Source organism: Chiloscyllium punctatum, chromosome 39, assembly GCF_047496795.1.
Source record: "Chiloscyllium punctatum isolate Juve2018m chromosome 39, sChiPun1.3, whole genome shotgun sequence".
Lineage (NCBI taxonomy): Eukaryota > Metazoa > Chordata > Chondrichthyes > Orectolobiformes > Hemiscylliidae > Chiloscyllium > Chiloscyllium punctatum.
In genome coordinates, this window is record NC_092777.1 from 41,488,173 (window position 1) to 41,507,929 (window position 19,757).

The 19,757-nt window shown below is 40.2% G+C and overlaps 1 protein-coding gene across 2 annotated transcripts in view; it reads left to right on the plus strand.

Moving 5' to 3' along the window:
* The window catches only part of fasn (fatty acid synthase), an 89,878-nt gene extending 71,586 nt beyond the window's left edge, over nucleotides 1–18,292 (plus strand). For both annotated transcript variants that reach the window (XM_072558520.1, XM_072558519.1), the window contains exons 37-43: nucleotides 2,643–2,888; nucleotides 4,746–4,934; nucleotides 6,477–6,701; nucleotides 8,699–8,919; nucleotides 10,270–10,368; nucleotides 14,384–14,635; nucleotides 17,227–18,292. In XM_072558520.1, the coding sequence (XP_072414621.1) occupies nucleotides 2,643–2,888; nucleotides 4,746–4,934; nucleotides 6,477–6,701; nucleotides 8,699–8,919; nucleotides 10,270–10,368; nucleotides 14,384–14,635; nucleotides 17,227–17,364 (1,370 nt within the window). In that variant the 3' untranslated portion in view covers nucleotides 17,365–18,292. The remainder of the gene's footprint in view (nucleotides 1–2,642; nucleotides 2,889–4,745; nucleotides 4,935–6,476; nucleotides 6,702–8,698; nucleotides 8,920–10,269; nucleotides 10,369–14,383; nucleotides 14,636–17,226) is intronic.
* The last annotated feature ends 1,465 nt before the right edge of the window (nucleotides 18,293–19,757 follow it).

A 19,757-nucleotide genomic window follows, 5' to 3' on the forward strand; every position in this document is an offset into this window, starting at 1 on the left:
AGAAAATTTGTAGCTCGGGTGTTCGTTGTGGTTCTGTTCGCCGAGCTGGGAATTTGTGTTGCAGACGTTTCGTCCCCCGTCTAGGTGACATCCTCAGTGCTTGGGAGCCTCCTGTGAAGTGCTCCTGTGATGTTTCTTCCGGCATTTATAGTGATTTGTATCTGCCGCTTCCGGTTGTCAGTTCCAGCTGTCCGCTGCAGTGGCCGGTATATTGGGTCCAGGTCGATGTGTTTGTTAATAGAATCTGTGGATGAGTGCCATGCCTCTAGGAACTCTCTGGCTGTTCTCTGTTTGGCTTGTCCTATAATAGTAGTGTTGTCCCAGTCGAGCTCACGTTGCTTGTCATCTGAGTGTGTGGCTACTAAGGATAGCTGGTCATTTCGTTTTGTGGCTAGTTGGTGTTCATGGATGCAGATCATTAGCTGTCTTCCTGTTTGTCCTATGTAGTGTTTTGTGCAGTCCTTGCATGGGATTTTGTACACTACATTGGTTTTGCTCATGCTGGGTATCGGGTCCTTTGTCCTGGTGAGTTGTTGTCGGAGAGTGGCTGTTGGTTCGTGTGCTGTTATGAGTCCTAGTGGTCGTAGTAGTCTGGCTGTCAGTTCAGAAATGTTTTTGATATATGGTAGTGTGGCTAGTCCTTTGGGCTGTGGCATGTCCTCATTCTGTTGTCTTTCCCTTAGGCACCTGTTGATGAAATTGCGAGGGTATCCGTTTTTGGCGAATACGTTGTATAGGTGTTCTTCCTCTTTTTTTGCAGTTCTGGTGTGCTGCAGTGTGTTGTGGCTGTTTTGAACAGTGTCTTGATGCAACTTCTTTTTTGTGTGTTGGGGTAGTTGCTTTCGTAGTTTAGGACTTGGTCTGTGTGTGTGGCTTTCCTGTAAACCTTTGTGGTGAATTCTCTGTTCTGTGTTCTCTGTACCATCATGTCTAGGAATGGGAGTTGGTTGTCCTTTTCTTCCTCTCTAGTGAATCGGACTAGGACTCCTAACAGCACACAAACCAACAGCCACTCTCAGATGACAACTCACCAGGATGAAGGACCCAATACCCAGCATGAGCAAAACCAATGTAGTGTACAAAATCCCATGCAAGGACTGCACAAAACACTACATAGGACAAACAGGAAGACAGCTAACGATTCGCATCCATGAACACCAACTAGCCATGAAACGAAATGACCAGCTTTCCTTAGTAGCCACACATTCAGATGACAAGCAACGTGAGTTCGACTGGGACAAAATACTATTCTAGGAGAAGCCAAACAGAGAACAGCCAGGGGAATTCCTAGAGGCATGGCGCTCATCCACTGATTCAATCAACAAGCAGATCGACCTGGACCCAATATACCGGCCACTGCAGCGGACAGCTGGAACTGACAACCGGAAGCGGCCGGTGCAAATCACTATAAATGCCGGAGGAAACATCACAGGAGCGCTTCACAGGAGGCTCCCAAGCACTGAGGATGTCACCTAGACAGGGGACGAAACGTCTGCAACACAAATTCCCAGTTCAGTGAACAGAACCACAACAATATGGACCAAATGCTGGCAAATGGGACTGGGTTGCTTTAGGATATCTGGTCAGCATGAACGAGTTGGACTGAAGGGTCTGTTTCCATGCCGTACATCTCTGACTCTCCCAATCTGTTCATTCTTTCCCTTTTGCTTCTCTTTTGTTCCTCCAGTATGACTTTAATTCATCCTGCATTGTGTTTCCACTAATCCTTTCTCAGACTTCAATCTTAGTGGTTAAGAATATACAATCTTGCCTCCCATTCTCACACTACCCTCGCCCCCTTGGAAACAAATTCTGGCTTTTTTAAAAATCAGTTTTTAGTGATTTTTATTTATTCTTTTGTTCTTGAAAATGGCAGTTTTCTGTTGGATTTTAACAAAAGTTTCCATTGAAGAGCAAGATATCAACCAATTTAATATGTATACATTTAATTAGAGTGAAGGAGTAGTTACCTAATTGCCCTTTTCTCCCGTTGCCAGTGGAAGGCCTTACGATTGAATTTCTTCACTTCTTTTTCTGTTGTACAGTTGTTCATAACTGGGGTAATAGGATTGGACAAAGGGCAGAAATAACTAAGGAAGCATATCCCAGAATGAGCCGGGGACTCGGTGTAGCTGCAGGACACTTCATTACTCACTGTCTTCTGTATAATATAGTCAACCATATCAAATCCACCCCTATATTGAAGGAAAATGTGATACCCTCAATCCATTATTCATGTTTAAAAATGAAATGCAGTAGCCATCCTTGACATTATAGGAGCATGCCAATAAGTATCATTTATGTCAATAAATCAGTAACAAATATGCACACCCCTTTGTGTAATCATTAGACAATGCTGAACTCATAAATAAGAAGATGCTGTGAATTGAGAGGCAAGCTTTTCTGGGATTGACACAACTCGAGCAAAGAGATTAGGAACGAAGGGAAATAAGCTGTAAACTTAAAGGAGTTTCAGCCATTTAAGTGAAAACACTTTTGTGGTACTTGCAACTGGAAGTTCCTTTTATAGGAACACCAATGAGGCAATTGAAAAGCATAAATGAACAAAAGGTTGAAAATCTCTAAAGATATTTTGAGCATTTCCTTTAACTTATAAAGAATATCTGTGATTTGTGCTACAGGCCTAGCTATACAGTGGGGTGCCATTGGCGACGTAGGTGTCATCTTGGAAACTATGGGTGATAATGAGACTGTAATTGGTGGAACTTTGCCTCAGAAGATCAGCTCCTGCTTAGAAGTTCTGGACCAGTTCCTGAACCAGTCTCATCCCGTTATGTGCAGTTTTGTCCTCGCACAGAAGGCAGTAGTCGTAAAAGCTGATGGCAGTGGTCAACGGGACCTTATTGAGGCTGTGGCCCACATACTTGGTAAGCTTTTTGGATATAAATCATATTGTAGAATGCTTTGCATGCATGCACATCCCATGTTGCTCATCCCTGTAACAGTGCACATTATACAGTAATGTAGGACCTGTTGCTGTTCTGATATTACGTGGTTAATTTTAAGACTTTTATAATGCGAAAATAAATATTCACACCTTTGTGAATACTGATTTGCAAATCCATGTGTTGTGGTTTGCTTACACAACAATGCAGCTGACTAAACTGGTTTCTCAAGTATTGAAGGAAGGTACCTGTAGAACTCACTCATACGAACAATGTAGAAAAATACCTCTGCTATCTGAATACTGAAAGAAGTTGCAGTATAGAGAACTTGATTTCATGTCATCTTGATTTAGTTTACTTCAGAAATACTGAATTAAAGGATGCGTCACATTTTCTTATTGGTTTTTGAATTTTGAATTTAAAACATCTAAGGGTACAAACCATTTGTAATGGCTTCCTATAAAGATCAATGTAGTGTGATTCAAGAAGAAGCAATTTTTAAATAGTGATCTCCCCATTTTCTCCCATCGTCTTATTTTAGAACAAAAGCCATTGGGGGTAAAGTTCAACTTTGACCTGGGCACAAAATAGGTGGTAGTTGTTTGCTACATATCCAGACTAAATTTTGTTTTCCGTTGATTTTAGGAAAATCAGGCTGGAGCTATAACGTTGAGTCAATACATTACCGCCCGTTCTATGCTGAGCAAAAGTTTAACTACTTTTGACTCCTTGTTAGAATAGGGTTTCCTGAGAACATTTCTGCTGTGTAGGTTTTTTGTGTTTAAACCTTTTTTATGCTTTGTCAAGGCATACAGTAAAGCTCTTTGGGCGAATAACTGACAAACTTTACTATTTCCTCATCCAGTATCCTGAGATATGGATTTTCTATTTGTTAGTGTTTAGGAGCCTCAGCCATTGTTCTTTCCTATAAACTGATGGTGTTGAGTTGTACTGTCTTAGTTCTATAGCACTGGAAACTGAAAAGGGTGCAAAAAAGATTGATAACGATATTTACTGAGACTGGAAGGTTTGAGTTAGGACTTCTTTCCCTGGAATGTAGGAGGTTGAGGGGTGACCTTTTATAGAGGTTTATAAAATCATGAGGACTGTAGATCAGGTGAATATCCAAGGGTCTTTTTCCCCAGCATAAGAGAGTCCAGGGCATAAGTTTAAGGTGAGAACGGGAAAGATTTACACAGGACCTAAGGGATAACTTTTTCATGCAGAGGATGGCGCATATATGGAATGAGCTGCCAGAAGTCGTGGTGGAAGCAGATATAATCTGAAAGACATTTGGACAGGTTGTATGGATAAGAAAGGTTTAGAGAAAATGGGCCAAATGCACGCAAATAGAACTAGCTTGGTTTAGAAAACCTGGACAAGTTGGACTGAAGGGCCTGTTTCCATGCTGTATATATTTATGATTCTATCTAATCAGTTATGTCAAGATCACAGTTGGGAATTGATTCTGCCATTATCTTGATCTGTACTTATAGCTATCAGGGGAATCTAACAAGAAATTTTAAATGCCATACATTGACAGATATTCATAACTACAATCAGCATATACCACTGGTGAACCAGAGTATCAGAAAGTTTATGTTACCTGAGTTTGATTTTTAGTAATATATTTTTATAGCAGTCATCATTTTGGAACAGAATATAGTGAACCTGTCTTGAAAATCCTGGTCAAGTGACCAGATATTTACTATTAACACACATTTGTATCAGCTTCCCACTGATGTTGAGAAACAGACATTGGTTGGCATAAATTGTATATTTACACTTGTTTGAGTAAGGCTCTTCTTTCTCTCTTGCTCGCTCTCTCTCTCCCCAAAGGCGCACGAGACATCAATGGTTTGAACCCAGATACAACACTTGCTGATCTTGGTCTGGATTCACTGATGGCAGTGGAAGTACGACAAACACTTGAGAGGGATTATGAAATTGTTATGACAATGAGAGAAATCCGACAACTCACCATTAATAAATTACGTGAACTTGTGAATAAATCTGGCAGTACAGGAGGTAGGAATGTAAAGATATTGAAATATTCTCTGTTCCAACATTGATTTTGATGTTTTGGCAAAACTGTGACTGTACATACCTGTGACAGTACATATCTGTGTTGTGAATATGTCTGTACTTGTAGCATGGGTGTAGCCAAAATGTGCTTTGTAACGACCAGCTCTTAATTTTCAACAGACTTGCAACAGAGGAAAGACTTAGCCAATAGCAAACTTGACTGGGAAATGTAAATTCAGTCAACACAGATCACTTTCTTGGACTGAATATTGTTATAAAAGGGGAAGTTGTAACCACAAATTAATTCTTAGCGAGAACCGAGATGTCAGGGATCTGTTGCAGTAGCTGCAACAAAACAGGATTAAAGTGGAAGGCCAACCTTCAGCAAAAGCACACTTGTCAGCTGAATGGACGAAGCTGGCTTACTGAGTCAATGCAGATTCTCAAGTATTTTCTGCATGGTTGCAAACATACCTGCTAGTATTGACACACCTTTCACATTTTTGAGAACAGTGCTTTTCAAGAAATTGGGCCAAGCTAAAGCACTTTACAGACAACGGGCATCAGAAGAACAGGAATAAGAATAGGCCATCTAGTCTTTTGAGCTCATTCCATCATTCTATTAGACTATGGTTGATCTCTCCCAAAACTCCATTTATCTGGCCTTTCTCCATAGCTCTTGATACTGTATCTAGCAGAAACCTGTCAATCTCAGTCTTGTGGAGCTCAATTTTTATGTGAGAGTGATCCATATTGCCACTACCCTTTTGAATGGATACAATGTTGGCCAAATTCATTCTTCACTGGCCTGGAAGGAAAGGGAGTGTGCTCCCACATGAAGCTCTCTGTTATGGGCCCGTTAAAATGGAGTTAGGCACAAACCTCGAGTTAGGCTCGGGGAATTGGCCATGCTCAATTGTCCGTAGTGTTATGTGCGTAGTCAGAGGAGGGTGGGTTACTCTTTGTAGAGTCAGTGTGGACTTGTTGGGCCGAAGGGCCTGTTTCCACACTGTAGGGAATCTAATTGAATTGGAGACTGGAATGGCTGCATGTCTGGAAGATGGCATTTGAGGCACCTCAAAAAAAGATATCATTGCACTTTTTCACATGAACTTTCATTGTCACTCCCTTGAATTTTTTTTTTCTTGAAGATGCAGGTAAGGATCAATTGTAGATTAATCCACACCAGACTTTTTTTAAGATGGAGGATTAGTGTACATATTCTCTGCCTCAATATAACACATGATATCATCATGTGACAAAAGTATGTGTCCAAAAATGAAACGTTCCTTGATATTCAGGTAGATATAGCATTTGTTATTTTACTAATATTTCAGTGTTCTGTGAATAGGCTCCAGTTTTCTTTGGGAAATTTATTCTCACATATTAATCAAATATTCATTGTCCATTGCTATTACGTAAATATTGTGAACTTTTAATTTTGTAGGCTTATCTTTTAAAAATTGCAGTAGAATTAGGCATCAAGAAGTAGTGCAAATGCTTTCTCCTTGCTCTGGATAAGATATATGCTTATCTTTTGTACAGAATCAAAACCCACACCGCTGTCACCAGTGGACTCTCCGTTAAAAGATTTGGACCTTAATGTTCTACTTGTCAATCCTGAAGGATCAACCATTGCCAAGCTAAATAATGTAGAGAGCAATGAACGACCTCTCTTCTTTGTGCACCCAATTGAGGGGTCAGTTGAGGCCTTCAAAGCACTTGCATCCAAAGTCAGCATTCCCTGCTATGGCCTACAGTGCACACAAGGTACAGGACCATTGTTTTCCATTGCTGTCAGCTTGGTCAATTCTTGGGAGCCATTTCAGTGAATACAATTCACTAAAAAATGTTCTAGAGTTGTTGTAGTGTTAGCTTATTTTGTTGTGATCACTTTCATCTGAATTCTGAGTTTGTATATAAAAAAAAGTTTTAACAAAAAAGGTCAAAATGTTCGCTTTCAAAAATGCGGCTCAGAACAACTCAACAAAAGTAAACATGGACCTAATATTTCTGTTTCATTTAAAATACTCTGCTAGGTTAGTCTATGGGTTACTTTGCCAGTTCTTTGAATTAAAAAAAACTAATTGATGCTAACCAGGTTTTGACATTTAAATTGCCCTTGCAGTGTGTGACACCAGAGAGAAACAAGTGTCCCTCTGCATCCAGATCATTATAGAATATAAGACCATGAGATGTAGGAGCAGACATCGGCCATTCAGCCCATTGAGTCTTCTCTATCATTTGACGAGATCGTGGCTGATTTTGATAACCTTCAACTTACCCGTCCTGTCTTTTTCCCCATAGCCCTTAATTTTTTTTAACTGATTACAAGCTGCCTATCTCTGCCTTTGGTATACTTAATGACCTAGCTTCAACAGCCCTGTGTAGTAACTTATTCCACAGATTCACCATTCTCCAAAAGAAGAAAATTCTCTCCTCATGATCTCAAATGGACAACCCTATGCACTGAGGTTATGTCCCCATTCCTAGATTCTGCCACAACCTTTTTGTATCCATCCCATCAAATTCCCAATGAATCTTCTGTTTCAATAAGTTTACCTCTTACCTTTCAAATTCCGATGAGTGCAGGCCCAACCTACTCAGCCTTTTCTCATAAGACAGTCCCTCCATACCTGGGATCATCCTGTTGAATCTTCTCTAGACTGCCTTCAATGCCAGTATGCATCCCCTAAGATTAGGGGCCCAGATTGTTCACACTATTTCAGCTGTAGTCTGACTACTGCCTTGTTTTGTTCAAGCAAGACTTTCCTATTTTTATACTCCATTTCCCCTTAAAATAAAGGCCAACATTCTGTTTGCCCTCCCTGTTTCTCGCTAAACTTGTATATGGACTTTTTGTGTTTTATGCATGAAGACTTGGAATCTCAGTGCTGGAGCTCTCCACAGTCTTTCTCCATTTTAATAATATTCAGCTGCTGTACTCTTCTTGCAAAAGTGCATAACATGACATTTTCTCACATTATATTCCACCGTTTGCCCACTCGCCAGACCTGTCTATATCTCGCTGCAGACTGAACACTTGTCTTTCCACCAATTTGTGTGCTATATATAGTGACTATAGTGATTCACTTGCCTCATTCAAGTATACAATCTATATAAAAAATTTATTACTGATCCCTGTGGCACTCCACTAGTTACAGATCCTGTGGAAAATACCTCCTTATCCCAACTCCTTGTTTACTTTTAGTTAGACAATCCTTTATTCATGCTATTATACAACCCCAACACCATGGATTTGTTATTCTGATGTGTGGTAACTCATCAAATGCCTTCAGAAAGTCCAAATATATAACAATCACTGCTTCATGTGTGATGTGTTTCCTTTGTCTGAGTCCTAACTTTTGTACAGCAAAGGCAGCAACTTCATGGGAACACCACCACATTTCTGGTGAATCTCCTCCACACCCTCTCTAGTACAAACAGAGCCTTCCTATACTGTAGTAAATAGTGTTTCAAGAAGATAACCCACCACCACTACCTTTAGAGCAATTAATGACCGGTAGTAAATGTTGTCTGGCACATGAACAAATTGCAGGAATTGCTGGTCTTGCATGAATTACAATGGGTTACTGTTTTGAATGGAGTGAACAAGAACTCCACTGTCCATTTCTCATTGCCCCACTCAATTCCATAGAGGGAGCTCAGAGTTGCATACTTGGTGACAAGGTGAATGTGAAATAGACTGGGCTTGAATACTGTGGGATTACTGCATTGCATTAACCTAGTCTTTTCTTTTGGTGTAGCTGCGCCACTGGATAGCATTCCAAACTTGGCTTCCTATTATCTTGGCTGTATTAAACAAGTTCAGCCTGAGGGGCCCTACAGAATTGCTGGTTACTCCTTTGGAGCCTGTGTAGCTTTTGAAATTTGCACACAGCTGCAAACACAGGCAAACATGCCTCGTCCTGTTGACTGCCTGATCTTACTTGATGGTTCCCACTCATATGTGGCCTCCTACACACAGGTATCACACTGTCTAAGATTCACCTCATTGTTGTCTGTTAATCAGTGCAAGTCATTTGGTCGGTGGAGCTTCTGCTTCTCTCCCCACCCCTTTCGTTTGCTTTATATATCTTAAAAAAAAAAGTGCCTGTTCATCTGTCATTCTTCACTTTTAATAAAGGCACAAGCCTGAAACCTCGAACCTTAAGACGTTGATTGACCTTGCTGTGCATTTATGATGATTCCCTTTACTAATTTGCTGTGAATGCTCAGCCTGACTTCCTTGTCCATTGACTTTGATGTAATTAGTTTTAAATTCATCATTGGATCCTTTAAGAGCAGCAGCCGTGGTGTGTAAAATGGCTGGAACTGACTCTATAACCTGTGTTTCTCTTAAGTCTGATTGCTTTGCATGTTGTTGTTATGGAAAGTATTAAACCATTTTATTGGTTAAAATGAATTGCGTGGATAAGATCATTAATTGATAACTACCATGCTTTATCTTTTAACCCTCCACAGAATTATTTTAATAAAACTATGCCTAAATCTTAACATGTAAAGAAAGTACTGCAGATGTTAGAGATCTGAAATAAAATTGAAAACACTGGAGAAACTCAGCAGGTCTGGTAGTGTTAAAGTAACAGAGTTAATGGTTTGAATCCCAAATTACTCTTCTTTGGAACCCAAGAAGAGGCTTGAATGTGATATGTAGAATCACATGGAGCAGATGGTAAAGGTGCCCTTGAACAAAATTAATAGCATAAAGAAAAGGATATAGATGAAGAGAGATGTGAATGGTGGTGTTATTAGTAATCCAGCCATTCACACCTACTCTTCATTTCTATCTCTTTCATACTATTATTAATGCTCACTTCACCTTTTACCTGTTGTTCCATCTGCTCCATTTTACTTGTATGTGAAGTATACCACTTTTTCCAGGCCACTTTAGTTGTGAAGAAGAATCAAATTGATCTGGAAGTATTAACTCTGTCTTTCTCAACGTGATGTGATGGTGCTGGTGTTGGACTGAGATGGACAAAGTCAGAAGTCACACGACATCAGGTTATAGACCAGCAGGTTTATCTGAAATCTCAAGCTTTTGGAGTGCTGCTCCTTCATTAGGTTCACTTCATCTGATGAAGGGACAACTCTGTTTCTGTGCTGTACATCTCTATGAATCTACGACACTCTGTAAGCTTGATATTTCAAATGAATGTGTTGGACTATAACCTGGTGTTGTGTGACTTCTGACTTTGTCTCTCTCAACAGATGCTGTCGGATTTACTGAGTTTCTCCAGCATTTTCTACTTTTAAATCCTGCTTATTTTGCTATGATCAGCAATGATATACTTTGCTTTTCCTGGATTTCTAGAGTTACAAAGCAAAACTTACAACTGGAAATGATGCTGAAGCAGAAACCAAAGCAATGTGTGCATTTGTTGGGCAGTTCGCAAACACTGAACATAACAAGGTAATAACTGAGTATATTTCAAAGAAAACACAATCTGTGGGAAAAGGAGATGAATGATAACAAAACGTTTAAACTGTGAGAAGTGTGTATTGAAAGGAACCTGACTGTTCCCACACATACATAATTTATTTTGATGTCTGTATAAACTTCCCATTGTATGGCCAGACAATTGTGACTGAAAGGGTGTGGTGTCCCTGATAAAGTTGCTGTGATTTCTCTTAAAATTTGCTTCCTCCTAACAATGAGAGGGGGCATGATTTCAACCTGAATGTGATGTACTTTGATTTTGCTTCAGTCAAGAACTGGCTTAGCTGCTTTTGTTGGTAATTTGAAGCATAACACGTTAATAAAGACTGACAGTTAAGTTTTGTCATGAAGTAGCAAGGAGCTCTTATGATGCAGTTAGAAGAAATGTCTAGCATAATTGGAACGTGATTATTCCAAACTAAATGAAGATAAAATGTTAACACCAGATTCTATTTCTGCTAGATTTGCCAGTAAACTGGGTCCTGCAAGTTAATTGGAAATTATGAAGTCAGTCAATAATTGTTCACAGCATAAGCAAATCTTTTTCTAAACTTCTTTTGACAACATGTTTTGGCCAGGAAGTGAAATTATGTTGTTAGCTGTTTGTTTCATTTGATTTCTGGGGCAGCATCGTGGCTCAGTAGTTAATACTGCTGCCTCACAGCGCTAGGGACCTGGATTCAATACAACATTAAGACCATAATATAACCATAAGACCCGATCAGGGATAGTGGAGGGAACTTGTGCCAGGAGTCTGAAGAGGTAGGGGAGGCCCTAAATGAGGTTTTGCTTCAGAAATCACTAGAGAGAGGGACTTTGTTGATAGAACGTCATGGACAAAATTGATATTGAACAAATTGATATTAGGAAAGTGGATGTGCTGGAAATTCTGGGAAGCATAAAGATCGATACGTCCCCAGAGCTGGACCAGATATATCCAAGGTTACTGCGGGAAACAAGGAATGAGGTAGCTGTGCCTCTGGCAATGATCTTTGCATCCTCACTCTCTATGGGAGTAGTACTGGGTGATTGGAGGGAGGTGAATGTTGTTCCTCAGTTAAAGAAAAGGAATAGGGAAATACCCTGGCAATTACAGACCAGTTAGTCTTACATCTGTGGTAAGCAAGGTGCTGAAACAGATTCTGAGAGAGGATTTATGACTCTTTTCGGAAAAACATAGTTTGATTAAAGATGGTCAGCATGGATTTGTGAGGGGCAGGTCATGCCTCACAAGCCTTATTGAGTTCTTTTGAGGATGTGATGAGACCGTTTGAAAGTCGAGCAGCGGATATGGTGTATGTGGATTTCAGTAAGGCATTTGGTAAGGTTCCCTATGGTAGGCTCATTCAGAAAGTTAGAAGGTATGGGATGCAGGAAAATATGCATGTCTGGATACAGAATTGGCTGGCCGATAAAAGACAGTGAATGGTAGTGGATGGAAAATATTTCGCCTGGTGGGCAGTGACCAGTGGTGTCCCGCAGGGATCTGTTCTTGGGCCTCTGCTTTTTGTCGTTATTTATAAATGACTTGGATGAAGGAATGGAAGAATGGGTTAGTAAGTTTGCCAATAACACACAGGTTCGTGGTGGTGTAGATAGGAGGGCTGTTGCAGACTACAACAAGACACTAATAGGATGCAGAGCTGGCCTGAGAATTAGCAGATGGAGTTCAACCTGGATGACTGTGAAGTGATTAATTTTGAAAGATCGAATTTGAATGCTGAGTACAGGGTTAAAGACAGAATTCTTGGCAGTGTGGAGGAATAGCGGGATCTTTGGGTTCATGTACATAGATCCCTCAAAGTTGCCACCCAAGTTAAGAGTTGTTAAAAAGGTGTATTGTGTTTTGGTTTTCCTTAATAGGGGGATTGAGTTTAAGAGCTGTGAGGTTTTACTGCAGCTCTATAAAACCCTGGTTAGACCACACTTGGAATATTGTGTCCAGTTCTGGTTGTCTCATTATAGGAAGGATGTAGATGCTTCAGAGAGGGTGCAGATGAGATTTACCAGGATGGTGCCTGGATTGGAGGCTTGTCTTATAAAGAGAAGTTGAGTGAGTTTGGGCTCTTCACACTGGATAGAAGAAGGAAAGAGAGCTGACTTGATAGAGGTGTATAAGGTAATGAGAGGCAGAGAGAGTAGATAGCCACAGACTTTTCCCCAGGGCAGAAATGGCTGTCACGAAGAGTCATAATTTTTAAGGTGATTGGAGGATGGTATAGGGGAGATGTCAGAGGTAGGCTGTTTATGTAGAGTGATGGGTGTGTGAAATGTACTGCCAGCATTGGTGGTAGAGTCAGAGACATTAGGGACATTTAAGCGACTGCTCGACAAGCACATGGATGGCAGTAAGTTGAGGCATGTGTAGGTTAGATTGATCATTTAAATTTAAAATAAATGCTCAGCACAACATCGTGGGCCAAAAGGCCTGTACTTTACTGTTCTATGTCCTATAAGACCCAGGAGCAGAAATTAGGCCATTCGGCCCACCAAGTCTGCTCCACCATTCGATCATGGCTGATAAGTTTCTCAACCCCATTCTCCCGCTTTCTCCCCATAACCCTTGATCCCCTTTACAATCAAGAACCTACCTATCTATCTCTGTCTTAAATATACTCAATGACCTGGCCTCCACGGCCTTCTGTGGCAGTGAATTCCATAGATTCACCACCCTGTGGCTGAAGAAGTGTCTCCTTATCTCCATTCCAAAAGGTTTTCCCTTTTGCCCTGAGGCTATGCCCACTGGTCCTAGTTTCTCCTACCAATGGAAACATCTTCCCAACATCCACTCTGTCCAGACCATTCAGTATTCTAAGTTTCAGTTATATGCCCTCTCATCTTCTAAACTCCATCGAGTATAGTCCTCAAACATTCCTCATATGTTAATCTGTTCATTCCTGGGACCATTCTCGTGAATCTCCTCTGAATATGCTCCAGGGTCTGTACATCCTTCCTGAGATATGGGGCCCAAAACTGCGCACAATACTCTGAATGTGGTCTGACCAGAGCCTTATACAGCCTCCGAAGCACATACCTGCTTTTATATTCAAGTCCTCTTGAACTAAATTTAATCATTGCATCTGCCTTCCAAACTACTGACTCAACCTGCAAGTTTACCTTGAGAGAATCCTGGACTAGAAATCCCAAGTCTCTTTGCACTTCAGACTTCTGAATTCTCTCCCCATTTAGAAACTCGTCCATGCCTCTATTCTTTCTACCAAGATGCATAACCTCACACTTTCCCATTTTGTATTTCCTATGTCACTTCTTTGCCCACTCTCCTAATCTGTGCAATCCCTTCTGCAGCCTCCCTGCCTCCTCAATGTATCTGTCTCTCTACCCTATCTTTGTACCATCAGCAAACATAGCCAGAGCGCCCTCAGTTCCTTCATCTAAATCATTAATGTATAAAGTGAGAAGTTGTCGTCCCTACACTGAGCATTGCGGAACACCACTTATCACCGACTGCCAACCTGAGAAGGACCCTTTTATTCCCACACTCTGCTTTCTGCCAGACAGGCAAGCCTCTATCCATGTTAGCACCTTGCCTTAAACTGACTGAAATGTGAAAATATTTTGAGTGACAGTAGTTTTTTTAGATTAGATTACTTAGTGTGGAAACTGGCCTTTCGGCCCAACAAGTCCACACCGACCCTCCGAAGAGCAACCCACCCAGACCCATTCCCCTCCATTTACCCCTTCACCTGACACTACGGGCAATGTAGCATGGCCAATTCACCTAATCTGCATGTTTTTGGACTGTGGGAGGAAACCGGAGCACCCGGAGGAAACCCATGCAGACACAGGGAAAATGTGCAAACTCCACAGAGACAGTTGCCCGAGATGGGAATTGAACCCGGGTCTCTGGCGCTGTGAGGTAGCAGTGCTAACCACTGTGCCACCGTGCTGCCCCTGAATCATATTTCTGCGCACTGGTCTGAAACTCTTAGATTGGAAATGATTAACTTTGCACTGTTCCTTTTTACAGCTCTTTGAAAAATTGCTACCGCTGGAGAACTTGCAAGCGAGGGTCAATGCAGTTGTTGATATGATCACTACAAGCCATAAAAGCATCAACCGTAACACACTTAGTTTTGCTGCTACTGCTTTCTACTACAAACTTAAGGCAGCAGACGAGTATGTCCCTGCTTCTAAATTCGGTGGAAACATCACGTTGTTGCGAGCAAAGACCACTCATGAACTTCAAGAGGGTATGGGTGGAGATTACCAACTCTCCGAGGTGAGCTGTTGTTCTCTGGAAATATGATATTCATTCCTCATTCCAGTTGAATTGCTTTTTCTATGGTCTTGGATTTTTTTTTTAAAATAAAAAGTGCTTAGATTTTCTGTCTAAGTCCTGGAGTTCCACTATTAACAACGTGGTGGGTATTCTCTCACAAAGAGGACTGCACCAATTCAAGCAGGCAACTGACTGTCACCTTTCTTGAGGACAGTTAGGGATGACTAATAAAAAAAAAAGCCTGGCCAGTAAAGGCCACATCCTGGGAAGTACTTCATTTTTAAAATGAAAAACTGGATAAACTTATGGTTTCAGAGGCATTTCGTACGTTTTGACTTGTTGATAGGGTGAGGAATGCAAAATCAAACTCACTTGTCTATCAACTTACTTATTCCTCCAAATACATTGATTCAAGGCTTTCCCATGGAATATGCAGTTAGATACAGCGACATCATTCCCTTTCCCATTGAATCTCCTGTAGGATTTAAAAAATTCATTCACATTATATGACGATGTTAGCAAGATCAATATTTATTGCCCATCTTTAGTTGCCTTTGAGAAGGTGATGCTGAACTGTCAGTTTTTAAATGGCTGTCCTCTGTGTGTGTGTGTGTGTGTGTGTGTGTGTGTGTGTGTGTGTGTGTGTGTGTGTGTGTGTAGTGAAAGTATTTCCAAGCTACTGTTAAGAGAGGGCGTTCCAAGGGTTTTAATGCAGCGATGATGACAGAATGGTGATGTATTACCAAGCCAAGTTGGAGTGTGACATGGATGGAGAGTTTGCAGATAGTACCATTCAAATGTATCTGTTACCCTTGTCCTTCCATTTGAGTAGAAGTGGTGGGTGTAGTACATGCTGCCATAGGATCCTTGCTGTTGTGTATCTTAGACAGTAAGAGCAGTGAGTAATGAGTGCCAGGAAGGGATGGTGTTTAAGGTGGTGGTGGTTGAGCTGCCAATCAAATAGGCTCTTTCATAGAATCCCCACAGTGTGCAAAGAAGCCATTCAGTCCATCAAGTCTGCACTGATACTCTGAAGAGCATCCAATCCAGATCCAACCTCCTACTCCTCAACTTATCCTCATAACCCTATGATTACCATGGCTAACCCACCTAACCTGCACATCCCTGGATAGGTGCAAGCAATTTAGCAAGGCTGGTCCACCTATCCTGCACATTTTTTTTAGATTTGCCTTTTGTGCAGTCAGTCAGTGGGTTCTCCCAGATTACTGAATTATTTTGTAGGCTGGGGTCTCAAACACCCAAAAGTTATGAATAAATTGTGGTGTACTTTATCTCATCACCTTGAGTGGAAAACACAGTGAGGTAGCCAACTTCATTATCATGACTCATATCAAACATCTTTTAGAATGCATTATTCCAATATTAAAAATCACACAACACCAGGTTATAGTCCAATAGGTTTAATTGGAAGCACTAGCTTTTGGAGCGCCACTCCATCAGATGGTTGACAACCACTTGATGAAGGAGTGCTGCTCCGAAAGCTAGTGCTTCCAATTAAACCTGTTGGACTATAATCTGGTGTTGTGTGATTTTTAACTTTGCACACCCCAACACCAGCATCTCCAAATTATTCCAATATCCTTTGTTTCTGAAAGTCTGAATACTGGTTATTGTCATCTGATTCTGTATCCTATATTTTTAGGTCTTTTGCAGTGAAATCTCTTCACAAATGTGCCTCAATAGCTACATTCCAAAGCTGATTGTTTTGGGTTAGGACTCTGCAGAAGCACTGAGCTGATGGTTTATTGTATCTCGTGTATTATTTAAATGAAAATGAGAACATTTACCTTGGGAGATAAGTCACCTGGGTTCACAATATCAGATGAAGTTAATCTTGTCAGTGCCCCAGAGCTGAGGATGTAAAAAACGTAGAGCTCTTAGCAATAATTGTGAAGCAAGATGTTTTACTGTATAGTTAGAAGGACTGTTGGATTAGGTCAGTGATACAAAATGGAATTCTAATTTTATATGAATGCAAAATATTGTTAAAATAACTCCATAGAGGCTGACATCCCATCACCAAGCCATCCTTTATCTACATGTGGAAAGTCCTTAATACTGATCCATCTCCCTGAGACTTCTTGGTGTGAATATGATGTTAGACACACCTGATCTTTCTAGAGAGGAGAATCAGAATTTTTTTTTTTTTTGTTTTCCCCTCTCTCCCCTTCACCCCCCCCCCCCCCCCCAACTGTGTGTGTGTATGCACATGTGCATTGTGCAAATAATTTCATTAATATTTCTACCACCCAGGAAAATTAACCATGTGACTGAACTAGTAACAAGTAAAGTCCAATAAGGGCAAAGCTTGCATGAGCATTTCTGTTCTTACCTGTGAGCCAGGGCTCCCTGATTGAGGCTATTAATCTGGTCCAATCAGACAACTCTTATTCTATGAGGTCCACCTGGCTGACCTCACTATAATCACTAGTGTTTAACCAAATTTTCAGATGTAAAATTGATATTGCCTCAAATCTTGTCAGTCTCCTGTCGGGCTGTTTAGATTACAGTAGACCTTATCATGTCTTTCTATGTCTTTCATTATTATTTTCATCTTCTTTCACTTCCAGGTTTGTGATGGAATGGTCTTAATTCATGTAATCGAAGGAGATCATTGGACATTCTTAAAGGGAGCTTCGGTAGATTCTGTTGTCAGCATCATCCACAACACTTTGGCAGAACCACGAGTTGCTGCCCGGGAGGGCTGAATTAGAAAATTTTCTATGTTGACCAATCAGCCATGTTTCCTGGCGCGTGCAATAGATTGTACAGCTGTCAAGTCTTTTCACACAATGATGTTGTTGCAAAAACTGTAATTTTATGTTGGCTTTGTTGTAGTTCAATGCAGTAAATATAGTGCTTAACGGAGAAACTGGTACATAGCTGGACCAAAATGGGCAAACAAGAAAAAACTGACTGATCTATTTCTGAGACGTTCATTGTCTATGAGGAAATAGAAATTGTTGATGCTGCAGTTTTTGATTTGTCCAGTTGAATAGCTTGTAAAAGAACAATGTAATGTGGAACCTACCAAGAGCATGATCCATTCCTCTGTATTTTTTTTCTTTTCACAAAAGTAATGTTTATAATTTTTTTTCTCCCAAACTGTAAACTGTGTTTTTTCTGTGAGGAATTAAATAAAGGTCAAGTCTGTTATTTTTTAGTATGAAGTCTGGTTTGCAAAAAGGGGTATATTTAAAACTGTTACATGTGAAATGGTTCAGATGTGAAGTGCCTGACTCCAAATTAGAAGATACTGAATTCGAGTCCTGGGAACCTCTCATCAGTTTGATTCATCTGTCCAGAACAAATGAAGCCACTGGATGAAATAACAAGTGAGCCTGTCCATTGTGTTGGGTAAGAAATAGGCAACTTTACCCTTGGGCTGTTCCTATGGCAGCAAATGACAGCTATAACAAATCTAGGAATTGGGATCTTGCTGGCCTTGGAGGTGAAAGAAACTGAGGACAGGGGATGGTGGCTGAAGTCTTTTACTAAAGCAACTAATGACACCGAGCCAGATTGTAAAACTTTTGCTGACGCAGAGGAGAATTCATGGCTGATTAACGGAGAGTTGGAGAAATTGTTTCTTTTCCTCCTTTTCATGCTTATCATTCCCTGAACCCCCCCCCCCCCCCCCCCCCCCCAAAAAAAAAACTGGGTCAGATCATTTAGTAAATATTTCTGGTGCACTCTAAATAATTTGCAGATTCCACAGAACATCCCTCTAAGAAATCCAAGTCACATGGGAGTCTCTACTTCAAAACAAGAGACTTAAATGATGTGAGCATTTTAAATGGCCAATTAATGTTTCTGCATTTTGTAAAAAGCTGAAGTAAATCAGGAAAGCACCAATGTGTGTATCTTGTATTTTAAGGTCATCCTCCTTTCAACTGTTGAAATGTTGAGTTTGAAAATGTTGAACATAAAAGAGGTACTGCATAATTTTTTTTTAAACATAATGCGCCAAATAGTTTTATATGGAGGGATGAACTTCCACAAATTCATGGAAGTAGTCAGATCCTGCTGTTTGAAGTGTAATGGCAAATGCTTGTCTTTGAATTTCATGTATTTTGTGACTTAACACATTTACCCTGGTTTTGTAAAACAACTACTTTAAGTCATATTCATGGCTTACGTTTTATGCTATAATAAAAAGCAATATCTGGTTTAAAGTCCAATTAAAGAACCGAATAATGATTCAAGATTGACTTTTTAGGAGGAATTTCACTTATATAGTTGAAAGGATTATATAGCTTGTCAATTTTTTGACAATGCAGTACCTGTGCCATTAACACTGCTTTTTCCAAGTGAGGATGTAATTTAAATTTGACTAACTACAAAGCTTAATTGCTCTCTGCTCCTCTGTCCCAGCTCTCTTGACTACTGTAGATTATGATCGTACAAGACAAATTGTAGTTATAACATGTATTATTCTAGTCAAGACATTGCAATTTGTAGCATCAAATATCAAATAAAACTTCAAATCACTTTCAATTTAAATTAAATGGTTATCTCTGATTCTGATTTGTTACAAGTTTTATCATTTATTAAAAATTTCTTCCTCTTAGAAGATTTAAATTTTTGTATTGCTTTCTGAATTGCACTTGAATGAGTTGCAATGTCATCTTTAATGCATTGTAGCCTAAAGCTAATTTATTGTGGTCTTTGTTATGCTATTGATTCTTTGAATGTTTTTATTATGAAGCAGCTCCATGGCTCTTTCCCATCAATGGAATGCATTGACACTCCATCTGAAATGCCTTGCATGATAACTAACTCATGCACAACTGTTACAAGCAGGTGAGAAGGCATAACCTGAGCCCTTCTGTTCAAATTTTCTCTGGTCACAACAAAGGTTTAATTTATTTTTTGCACAACTATACTTCTCTCCTATTACTAAAAATAGTTCACGATTTCCACTTTGATCATAAGCCAATCAAAAGTTTTCTTTAATCAAAGAGAGCAAATTCATTAACTGTTTAAACCAGAAGAAAACATAAAAATGTGATTGCAAACAGACAGCCTAAATGCAGTAACATCAGCGCACACAAACACCCATAGAAAATTATGGGGGGAGAAATGTCGAACACTAAGATAA